Here is a 12,093-nt window from a genome sequence, read left to right on the forward strand (position 1 = left end):
TCTTTCCTCAAGATTCATGTTATAGACCTTTACTTAACCTCACTGCTAAGCATGCTTTTCACTCTCACAGACACTAAAATCTAGCCTGGAGTGTTGCTCCACGCGGAAGGTGAGTGGGCAGGCTGCAAGGGACCTTACATCCCCATGCTTTTACTTAGGCTTTCTCTAGGTTGAAGTTGTGTTATAAACAATAACGTATGATTTGGTTTGTTGGATAGCCTCAGAATTCCACTTTCTTTTCCATCCATGTATTCACTGTTCATTGGTGCTTGTATTTTCTATTTGTGCAGTTACTTTTCTATTAGTGTTATCTGAAAAATTAATGAGTATTCTAGATAGCCTCATCTAGGTCAGGGTTTTTTTAACTTCTTTCTTTAAAGCACTTGAACCCCTTTTCTAACAAAAGCTTAAGTAGAAGCTCAGTACAGTGGGTAAGAGCAGTGGTTACTCAGGAGCAGGGAATGAAGATGTTCAGCTCACTGCTTTCCCTCCTCCAGCCCTTGAACCTTTCCCTTTGAACCTGGATGGAGGCTCTGTGGAGCCGAGTTTGCTCAGGACAGAAAAGCCTGTTGGGCCTCCCTGGTGGCGCAGTGGTTGAGAGTCCGCCTGCCGATGCAGGGGATACGGGTTCGTGCCCCGGTCTGGGAGGATCCCATATGCCGCGGAGCGGCTGGGCCCGTGAGCCATGGCCGCTGGGCCTGCGCGTCCGGAGCCTGTGCTCCGCAACGGGAGAGGCCACAACAGTGAGAGGCCCGCGTACCGCAAAAAGAAAAAAAAAAGAAAAGCCTGTTTATAAGGCAGGAGATGAATTACAGTCATTCACTTCCCACTTCTCCAGTCCTACTTACATGAAAGCAATTCAACTTTTGTATGGTAAGTGTATTTAGGAATCCATGTACTATTCAGCTTAAACTACAGGGTTCTCTCAAACTGGAAATCAAATAAACAAACATCCCCCACCCCCTCAAAAGAACCAGGTTTCTCTGCCTGAAATTGTTGTTCAGAAACCTCCAATCGACTTTACTGACCAAAACGATAACCCACACATGCCAAGGACTTGTAACCATGATACATGATACACTTCTTGGGACACCCCATTATGCATAGTGACCCATTTTATTGATGAGTATTTCACATAGGAAGATTCAAAAGCCAGAGGAGAGTCCCCTGGTAAGGAGGCCACCTACTGAGACACAGGAAACTTAATTTTGATCCACAGACATTGTAAGCTAGAAAGGAACTTGGAGATCGGTAGCCCAAGAGGCAGCAAGAGTGGTGTGTTTGGTTTGCACAGAATTTAAAAAATTAGTTGCCAGCATTAAAAAAAAAAAACAGCAGTGTTTATATAAACATTACAAATAAAGATAAAAATCTTGATTTTAGCCTGTCTTGGAAAAATCATAACATGTGACACTAGGCCCATGGTCCTGTATGGCACTGATGAATTACAGGAGGCCTTTAAAAACTCCCAGTGTCGGGCTTCCTTGGTGGCGCAGTGGTTGAGAGTCCGCCTGCTGATGCAGGGGACACGGGTTCGTGCCCCGGTCCGGGAAGATCCCACATGCCATGGAGCGGCTGGGCCCGTGAGCCATGGCCGCTGAGCCTGTGCCTCTGGAGCCTGTGCTCCGCAACGGGAGAGGCCACAACAGCGAGAGGCCCGCGTACCGCAAAAAAAAATTAAAAAAAATAAAATAAAATCCCAGTGTCCAGTCTGCATCCCAGACAAATTAAATGATATTCTCTGTGGTTAGCACTCAGACGTCAGTATATATTTAAAAAATTGTACTAAAAACACATGACAGTGATTATCATCTAAGTCATTTTAAGCATACAGTTTAGTGTTTTAAGTGTATTCACATTGTTGTGCAACAGACTTCTAGAACTTTTTCATCTTGCAGAACTGAAACTCGATACCCATTAAACACTAATTCCCCCACCCTCCTTCTTCCAGCCCTTCCTTGGCAACCACTTTTCTACTTTCTGTTTCTATGATTTTGAGTACTCTACATACTTCATATGAGAGGAATCATACAGTATTTGTCCTTTTGTGACTGGCTTATTTTGCTTAGCATCATGTCCTCAGGATTCATCCATGTTGTAGCATTTGACAGGATTCCCTTCTTTTTTTTTAAGGCTGTATAATATTTCATTGTTTGTATGTCCATTCATCTGTGAAGGAATATTTTGTTTGCTTCCACCTCCTGACTATTGTGAATAATGTTGCAGAGTGTGCAGATTTATTTCTGAGATCCTGCTTTGAATTATTTTGCATATAAACCCAGAAGTGGGATTGCTGGATCATATGGTAATTTTATTTTTAATTTTTTGAGGAACTTCTGTACTATTTTCTCTAGTGGCTGCACCATTTCTCATTCCCAGCAAGAGGGCACAGGGTTCTAACCTCTCCGTGTCCTCTCCAACACTTGTTATTTCTGTTCTTTTGACAGTGGCCATCCCAATGGGTGTGAGATAATGTCTCATTGTGGCCTTGATTTGCATTTCTCTTAAGTTTAGTGATGTTGAGCATCTTTTCATGTGCTTGTTGGCCATTTGTATATCTTCACTGGAGACTTGTCTGTTCAAGTTCTTTGCACTTAAAAAATCAGTTATTTGTGGGTTTTTTTGTTGAGTTGTGGAAGTTCCTCAGATATTTTGGATATTAATCCCACATTAGACATAAGATTTTCAAATATTTTTCCCATTCCAATAGGTTGCCTTGTCATTCTGTTGATTGTTTCCTTACCTGCATGGAAGTTTTAAAATTTGATGTAGTCCTATTTGTCTACTTTTGCATTGTTGTATGTGCTTTTAGTATCGTATCCCAGAAATTATTGCCAAATGTAATGTCCTAAAATTTTTACCCTATGCTTGCTTCTAGGAGTTTTATAGTTTTGGTCCTGTACTTCTTTCTTTCTTTTTTTTTTTTTTTTTTTTTTTTGCGGTACGCGGGCCTCTCATTGTTGTGGCCTGTCCTGTTGTGGAGCACAGGCTCCGCACGCGCAGGCTCAGCGGCCATGGCTCACGGGCCTAGCCGCTCCGTGGCATGTGGGATCGTCCCGGACCAGGGGAACGAACCCATGTCCCCTGCATCGGCAGGTGGACTCTCAACCACTGCGCCACAGGGAACCCCTGTACTTCGTTCTTTAATTTATTCTTTTGCAAGTAGATATCCAGTTTTCCAATATCATTTGTTTAAGAGATTGTGTTTTCCCCATTGTGTATTTTTGGCACCTTTGTCAAATATCGTTTGGCCATATAAGCAAGGGTTAATTTCTAGGCTCTCTACTCTGTTAAACTGGTCTAAATGTTTTTCTACAAGTACCATACCACTTTGATTGCTGTTGCTTTGTACTGTGTTGTGAAATCAGGAAGTGTGAGGCTTCTAACTTTGTTCTTTTACAAGATTGTTATGGCTACTTGAGGCTCCATAAGAATCATAAGATATTTTTCTGCTACTGGGATTTTGATCGGAATTGCATTCAATTTGTAGATTTCTTTGGGTAGCGTGGCCATTTTAACGATATTCCAATCCTTGAGCATGGGATGTCTTTCCATTTATATACAAATACAATCTTCCTTGATATCTTTAAGCAGTGTGTTGTAGTTTTCAATGTACAAGTTCTTCACCTTCTTGGCTAATTTTATACCTAAGCATTTTCTCCTTCTTGATGCTGCTGTAAGTGAGATTATTTTCTTAATTCTCTTTCAGATGGATCATTGTTAATGTATAAAAATGCAACTGCATTGTGTTTGTTAATTTTGTATTCTGCAACTTTGCTAAAATTATTTCTTGGGTTCAGCAGGTTTGTTTGTGTGTGTGTGTGTGTGTGTGTGTGTGTGTAATCTTTAGGAATTTTTGTGCCTAATATGTCATCTGTAAACAGAGATCATTTTACTTCTTCCTTTCAAATTTGGATGCCTTTTATTTTATTTTTTTGTGTGTCTGATTTCTCTGGCTAGGACATTTAGTACTATGTTGAATAGTAGTGATGAGAGTGGGTATCTTTTCCGTCTTCCTGGTCTTAGAGGAAAAGCTTTAAGTCTTTCACTGCCGAGTATGATGTTAGCTGTTGGTTTTTCATATATGGCTTTTATTATGTTGAAGTACTTTCCTTCTATTAATAGTTCACTGTGTTTTTATCAGGAAAGGGTATTAGACTTTTGTCAAATGTTTTTTCTACATCAGTTGATATAATCACGTGGTTTTGTCTTTCCTTCTGTTAATTTTGCTGTATTACAATGATTGATTTTCATATGTTTCATCATCACTTCATTTCATTTGGGCATGGTGTATAGTATTTTTTTTTTTTTTTTTTTTTTTTTGCGGTATGTGGGCCTCTCACTGTTGTGGCCTCTCCCTTTGCGGAGCACAGGCTCCGGACGTGCAGGCCCAGCGGCCATGGCTCACGGGCCCAGCGGCTCCGCGGCATGCGGGATGCTCCCGGACCGGGGCACGAACCCGTGTCCCCTGCATCGGCAGGCGGACTCCCAACCACTGCGCCACCAGGGAAGCCCGAGGGCTGTCACTTCTGTTCAGTTACATGAACATGGTGACAGGCAAGCATAAATGCAGAGATGGCATTCCTGTGCTGGTATGGGGGAAAGGAAGAGAGGCCACTGGTCAGGACATTGTTTTGCCTAGGGAGGAAGAAGATCCAGTACTTTGGTAATTTATTTAAGCTTTTGTTTTTTTTTTTTGCGGGATAGAGGAACAAGTAGGGGAGCTCATACTTGAAGCCGAATCCGGCCTCCGTACCCTGACACTGAATTAAATCTCAAGACAGAGTTGTGGGTGAAGTAGAAAAGAATAGCTTTATTGCTTTGCCAGGCAAAGGGGGCTAGAGCAGGCGATTGCCCTCAAAACTCTGTGTCCCTGACCTGGAGAGGGTAGTGAGGAGTTTTATAGTAATCGTTCAAAGAGGAGAGCATGATCAGCTCATGGACATTTCTCTGATTGGTTGGTGGTGAGGTAAGTGGGTGTCAGCATCATCAACCTTACGGTTCCAACTGGTTCTGGGGTCTGTGTGTTTGTGGGTAGCACACCATTAACTTCTCCCACCTAGTGGGGGTTTCAGTATCTGCAAAACAGCTCAAAGATATTGTTATGTGTATCCCTTAAGGGGGAGCCAAGACCCTGCCCGAAGGCTGCACTAGTGTTTCTTTTGACTATTCCTCCCTTGCCTCGCATCCCCTCCCTTCTCTAATTAGCAACTGTTTGAACCTGCTCCTTGGAACTCAGGGAAGGTCATGGAGGCTGAATGAAGCCATTTCCTGTAATCAAGAAATGGGGGACACCGATACAGGCTTTGTGCCCAGGAGCCCACAGGGTCCTGCTAGGGATCATACTCAGTGCAAGGAGATGTGGAAAATCCAGAGATAAGGAATCATGGCCTCTTACTTGCCAAGGGCTCCTACTCTATGTTGTGGGGGAAATCAGACGCATTCATTAAGAGTCTGCCCGATTGAAGGATGTGAAAAGAGTTATCACAGAGGTACAACTAACATGCTGGGAAAATGTGTGGTCCATTCTCACTGGGATATCTGGAAGGGCTTCCTGTAGAAAGTGGGATTTTAATTGAACTTAAAAACAATTTGTACTTTGAAAAATTATACTCTTGAAAGAAATGAGTTGAGCAAGCGCCTGTCCTCTGATGGAGGGAGGGAAGTCTGGCCTAGTTGAGTGGAGGCGGGAAGGTGAGTGTTACGCTTAGTCTGGAAAACTCGGCAGGGTCTTCAACCCTACGGGGCTTTGAACGTTCGGTTGACTCTTTTCGGTTTTATTCTTCTCGCATTGGGAAGCCATTTAAGATTTAAGCAGGGGAATAATATTCTTAAAGAAAATAACTATGACCAGGATGAATTGAAGGGAGGGAGAAACGACATACTCATTTATCTACAATTTGGGGAAGAGAGGAAGATTACCTCTAATTCATTAGATGTGCATTGTATCAGCAGGAGGGAAATAAGCAGCATATCTTGATACATAAATCCTCCTCCCATATATGCATTCTTTTTCACCAGGGAGCAAGTATTTGGCAGCCAAGTTATCTTTAAAGTAATAATAAGAAAGCTATTTGGAATAAATGTTTCAGAACCATTTGTTACTTTGCACAGACCTATGAGCAAGTAGGATTGAGCTAAAGCATTTACAGTGGTATGTGGTTCTGCAGGGGCCGCCACCCTATTATATATACTTATATCTTGGCTAAACTCCAGCTGTTGCCACTGCTATTAGTCAAAGAACTGAAGTGTCAACGAGCTAATCAAAATAGCAAAGTGGGAGTCAAGAGTTTTTCCGCCTGTTTCCTAAAGTCTTAGGAAGATTGTTTCCTTTTTATTCCTTATATTCAGAACATAAAAGCCTCGCAGACATCTAATCTTTACTAGGTCAAACATTTCAAAAGGCAGTGGGATTATTTTCCAGTTGCTTTTCAGGTTAAGGCAAGTGTTTTAGGGGCTTCCAAAGCCTCCCTCCTGAATCCATTTATGAAAAAAAAAACAAAAACAAAAAATGAAAGGCATTATTAACCCAACTACATTGTCTTGGTGTAAAAATCCTAACATATAGCATAGTGGGAAAAGGTTCTGAATCATGACCTAAGAGATGTGAGTTCTAGACCCAGTTTTGTGAATGCATAGCTTGGTGGTTTTGTCAAGTCTCCTATTTAACAGGGAGGGATTAGAATTTTTCTGTATGGTTTCTGTACTATTCAGTAGTATTGTTCACAATTACTTTCGCCTAAGGAGTTTAGAAAATGGAGAGACACATGATAATGTTGCAGGAAGAGGGACCTCTTCCAGGGCCCAAGAGTGGGCTCTTGCCTACCACTCAGAAAAGAATTTTCTGAGGAGACACACGTGCTGACAAATCAACAGACTTTATTGGGAAGGGGTGTCCGGGTGCAGAGCAGGAGGGGAAGGGAACCCAGGAGAACTGCTCTGCCATGTGGCTCGCAGTCTCAGGTTTTATGGTGATGGGGTTAGTTTCTGGGTTGTCTCCGGCCAGTCATTCTGACTCAGGATCCTTTCTGGTGGTGCACACATTGCTCAGCTAAGATAGGTTCCAGAGAGAAGGATTCTGGGAGGTTGGTAGGACATATGGACAGGAGTCTCCTCTCTCCTTTTGACCTTTCCCTAATTCTTCCGGTTGGTGGTAGTTGGTTAGTTCCGCGTTCCTTACCAGGACCTCCTGTTTTAAGATAACTCGTGAAAGTGGTTACTGTCGGGCCTGGTCAGGGCAGGCAGTTTTGGGCAGTGGTTTCCCTAAAAATAAGATTGTGGTCAACAATTTTGGGTGGAAGTAATGTGTGTTACTTTTGGGCGAGAACTCACACTGCCAGTGTGAGGCTCCAGAATTCTTTCTCTCTACAAAGATGACTGAGAGAGGTGGCTTTGTCAAGCAGGGGGCAGGAATAAGGAAAACGAAGAGCAGAACTCCTAGGCAGCCCATGATGGGCATGTACAACGAGTGGGAAATGAACCTTTGTTGTTTTAAACCACTGAGATTTGGAGGAATTATTCAAGCTTATTCCTTTTTGTTTGTTTGTTTGTTTGTTTGTTTTGCAATATGCGGGCCTCTCACTGCTGTGAGAGGAAGATAATAACAATGACAAGTAGCAAACCCTCTAAAATGGAGACTATACTCCATTATAGCCAATTAATGGGAGTGGGAAGCTCGGGCTCACTGTCCAGGACATAGAAATAAAAGCTGAGGATGCTCTGAGGCATCTCTTGGATATCTATAAGCCTCCATCATTTCTGCTGAGTAGGGTTGACAGATAAAATATAGGCTCTTCAGTTAAATATGAATGTCAGAAAAACAACGAGTACATTTTTAACGTAAGTATGCCCCAAATAGTACATAGGATCTACTTATACTAAAGGTGATGACTTATTATTCATGTGAAATTCAAGTTTAACTGGGTATCCTGTATTTTAATTTAGTAAAGGTGACAGCCCTACTGATGATCCACAATGAAGGCAGTTCAGGAACGGTACATGCTGGCTCTCGGACAGTCAGAAATGGCATCAGCAGATCCAGGTACAGTATGAAATTCTTTTTGGATGTAGCTCAGAAGCCATGGCCAGCCCTTGACTGCAAGTACTGCCTCGGGTTTCCCTGAGGTGGGGTAAACCGTCCTCTTAATGGCCTTTTGGTAAGTCTGGAAGACCATATCCAAGGGGAGCCCCAAAGTCAGTTTCATCCTCACAACCATGTTTCCAATTCCTGGAATTGGCTGCAGGTGACTCACAAGAGATGAGGAGGTTTGTGAAAATTGGGAGTGTCATAGCTTGAACCCTTTGTAGGTAAAGTTTTGGTGCTCTGAGAGTTTTAACAGGAGCAATGTGAAAGACTCCAGGTCCCCAGGTAGATAGAAACAATCCTGTTTTACTTCTGTGTATGTGACAAGTCTCTAATAGTTCAGAGAGCAAATATCTGCTCTTACAAAGACTGATCCAAGCTTGGATGTTTCTGGTGACAAGGCAAGGTCGTGAGTCTGAAGTTGACCTTTTATGGTTGAGGAGACAATAAGGTGGTCAGAAGGTCAATCATGGAGGAGACGTTGGCTTCATCCAATGTGCAGGCTTGTATATGTGGTTCTATGCAGATTGTGTTTCAAAGGTGGAGCTTGTTTACAAGTATGAACACTCTCTGACGTGCTTTTTGGACCTTGATTACCAGAGTGAGAGCAGTGCCGAGGCTCTAGAAATGCCATGGATATTCTGAGCTGTCAGTGGCATTTCCCCGGTACTGTTCCCTTGGTGCCGCTCCTTGAAATGTCCAAAGGGATTATCATGTGTCTTGTGGCGGGTCCTAGCATTGTGAAAGGAAGCTGCTGCACCTGGCTCAGAGGATTTCGGATGTGGTGGGAGGAGGAGTAGTACTACGACTATAACTTGTATCACAGCATATCGATTCCATCTTGAGAGTGGGGTTGGGGGGTTATGAAGGGGGGCTTTTATTGTACTTTTATACATTGTACCCTTGAAACTAATTCAATTTTTAAAAATTAGTTTATTTGGGGCTGCATTGGGTCTCTGTTGCTGCTAGCGGGCGTTCTCTAGTTGCAGTGAGCGGGGGCTCCTCTTGGCTGTGGTGCACGGGCTTCTCATTGCAGTGGCTTCTCTTGTTGCGGAGCATGGGCTCTAGGCACGCAGGCTTCCGTAGTTGTGGCACGTGGGCTCGGTTGATGTGGCACACGGGCTCTAGAGCGCAGGCTCAGTAGTTGTGGCACGCGGGCTTAGTTACTCCGTGGCACGTGGGATGTTCCCAGACCAGGGCTCGAACCCATGACCCCTGCATTCGCAGGCATATTCTTAACCACTGCTCCACCAGGGAAGCCCGATAATTCAGTTTTTTATAAAGAGAAGATTCCTAATATTATTCCAAAATTTTAAAAATATGTAGTTGGATAACACTATGAAAAATTAACTGATATATTCTTTTATTATTTCTCTTTGCTCCCTGGATCTTTTTCCCCATCCAGTCAGCTAGGCACTGTGAGTTCACTGCATTAGGAAGGTAAAGACTCAGCAGAAATGAGGGAGAAAAACAGAAAAGTCTCAGCTTTGGAATGTTCACAACGGAGGCCACAGTAGAACAGGTGAGAATTCTGTGAACCAAAAATAAATGTCGTCTCAAATGCAAAAAAGTATTCTCTGCACTGGGAGGCAGGAGAGGGAGGGAGGGAAGGACTGAAGGAGAGAGATCAGTGTGGCCAGGGACATGGAGACTGTGCTTGAGGACGATATGCCCAGGAAGAGAATCAGAATCTGGAGAAGATTCAGCCTGCACGTGATCATTGCCTCCAGCCAGCACCCTCATCTCAGACGTTGGGAAATTCAGAGAGAGAGTGGGAGTACGTCAGGAGGGCCACGCGCATAGTCTGTGTGGCAGGGGTTGTGGCCGTTCCCTATTTGTGAGGAGTCCCCAGCAATTTGCAGGCCTCTTCTGGAAAATGCTGGCGGACGTATCTAGTGCTTATGTGAAAGCTTGTTCACAAACCTTGAAAGATACAGATGTAGATGACAGATAGATGCATAGATAGAAAAATGTCCTTAAATAAAAGCTCCAGGAAAGGTTTGGAAAATGCCCTTTATTGCATAGGACGCTTCTATTGTCATATGATGTTAGACTGAGTGCCGGTCCCTTCATCCTCCTTCAGACCACGGCATTCTGTCTGCTACTCTCCCGAGGGTCCTTTCTTCTCCCTGGAAGGGATAAAACAAATGAGGTAGAACAGGAAGAGACAAGAAGCACTCCAAGCTCTGCTGGTCAGGGTTACACTCCAGCATTGCCTTAATGCTCAGAGCCACACACACCACAGTGAGCTTGGCTCCAGATCTACTACCACGCAACGAAGGTTCTGGAAGACTTCCATATCTCGGGGAACCTCATTTCCACGTGACTCTCTTTCATATTCCCCTTTGTCACAGAAGGCTAGGTCCAGTGGTCCGGGTGAGATCTCGGCTCAGGCCCAAGGCTCTCAGACCTCAAAGTTCTGGTCCTGCAAGGGCCCCTGTCCTCTCTTGAGACCACTCCTGGCTCTCTCTGCCGAGAAGGAGCTGCTGGCAGTACGTCCTCTAAGAGTTGAGGTCCATCGTGCAGACCCTGAGAAAACTCCTAGGAAAAGGCTCCACCTTCTTGTTTACGTCAACAGAGGTCAATGCCTTTGTTAGTGCTGGGTGTGTCCCATTTGATGCAACTGCAGAGCCATTAGGTAAACCAGCACATGTGTGCGGCCCCTTCCCTTAGACTCCTCTGGGCCCTCGTGACATAGGCTCAGAAGACTGCCAGCCTCAAGCCTTACCTCTTCCAAGGGACGGCCACACCGTCTTCCAGGATCTTCTGTCCCATGAATCTCAGTTGCTGTTTGGAACTCAAAGGAGAGAAAAGACCCTGCCTGCGGGGTCTCTTTGGGCTGGGGCCTTCCCCCGTGGGCTGCTCTCCCTCATTCTCCTTTTCTTCTTGCTTCTCTACCTCCTTCTCCTCCTCCTCCTCCTCCTCCTCCTCCTCCTCCTCGTTCTCCTCCTCCTCCTCCTCGTCCTCTTCCTCAGGGGTGCTCTCGGATTCCACATTGCCCATCCGCTGGGCCATGGTGAGATGAAAGGCACGGCAGCTGAAGCCCTGCAGGACGCCGCCCTTCACGTGCTGCTGGAGGATCCCCAAGGTGGGGAAGACCCGGCAGCAGGCCATGCACCTGAAGCCGGTCTCCATGGTCAGCATCCAGTCCGCTGTCTTGGCGCTGGGTCTCTCCTCGACGGCAGGTGGCCCTGATGGGCTGCCTGGCTCTGCCCTTTCCTCATACTCTTTCTCCTCCCCAGTGGGCTCACTGTCAGACAGGAGGCTTTCGGTGGACACATCAGAAGAAGTGTCCGTGGCTACTGTGCACACATCCTCAGGAAGGGTCAATTCTTCTATCCTCAGCTGCTTTTCAGGCAACTCCAAGGGTTTCTTTGTCTTCCAGGAGACAGCGACACCCTTGTTCACTTGTACCTGCATGTAGTATATTTTCATGCCCCTTTCCTCTTTGTCTGTGTGCAGATTGTTCTTACAGGGTGAAGAGGGTGAGGAGGAGACACAGTGTGATGGGGGAGCGGTCTCTCCTTCCTGATCCTGGGCTAGGGGTGGTCTAGGCTGGGCAGTGTCTCGATGAAATCTCCGGATTCCTGAAAAAGGAAATTAAAATCATAATAACATGCATGGGCCATGCCGGAAGCTGAGGGAGCAGGTGTGGTAGACGAGAGAGGGACATTGGCACGACATAGCAATGTCGTGTGCTTGGTGTCCGTTGGCCGTAGGACGGAGTGGTGTATTTGGTGTCATCTGTGGGCTTTTCATGTGCGTGGGGGGGTATACTGGAGCGGTGTCTGTATACAGGGGTGTGGAGTATGGTGGTGAGGGCTGTAGTATGTGAGGGATGCGGCTGGATGCGTGTACGATGAGGAGTGTGAGTTTGGGAATATCGGTGGTGCATTCCTTGTGGAATGGGGCTGTGGTGCAGGAGAGTACTGTGGAGCACGTGCTTGGGGTTGATGTGCACTGAGAAGGGCTGTGCCTGGAGGGCGCGTGTATGTGTGAGCTGTGTGCAC

At 45.2% G+C, this 12,093-nt stretch overlaps 1 protein-coding gene across 1 annotated transcript; it reads right to left on the reverse strand.

The window, feature by feature from the left end:
- Positions 1-5,411: 5,411 nt before the first annotated feature.
- On the reverse strand, positions 5,412-11,557 carry LOC309816124 (protein FAM170A-like; the record flags this gene model as incomplete). Its single annotated transcript, XM_082646791.1, has 2 exons — positions 5,412-5,454; positions 10,905-11,557. Coding segments are annotated over 2 exons (696 nt in total), but the record flags the coding sequence as incomplete, so codon positions are not given.
- Positions 11,558-12,093: the final 536 nt, after the last annotated feature.

The sequence above is a fragment of the Mesoplodon mirus genome (genome assembly GCF_964341445.2).
Source record: "Mesoplodon mirus genome assembly, contig: SUPER_14_unloc_1, whole genome shotgun sequence".
Lineage (NCBI taxonomy): Eukaryota > Metazoa > Chordata > Mammalia > Artiodactyla > Ziphiidae > Mesoplodon > Mesoplodon mirus.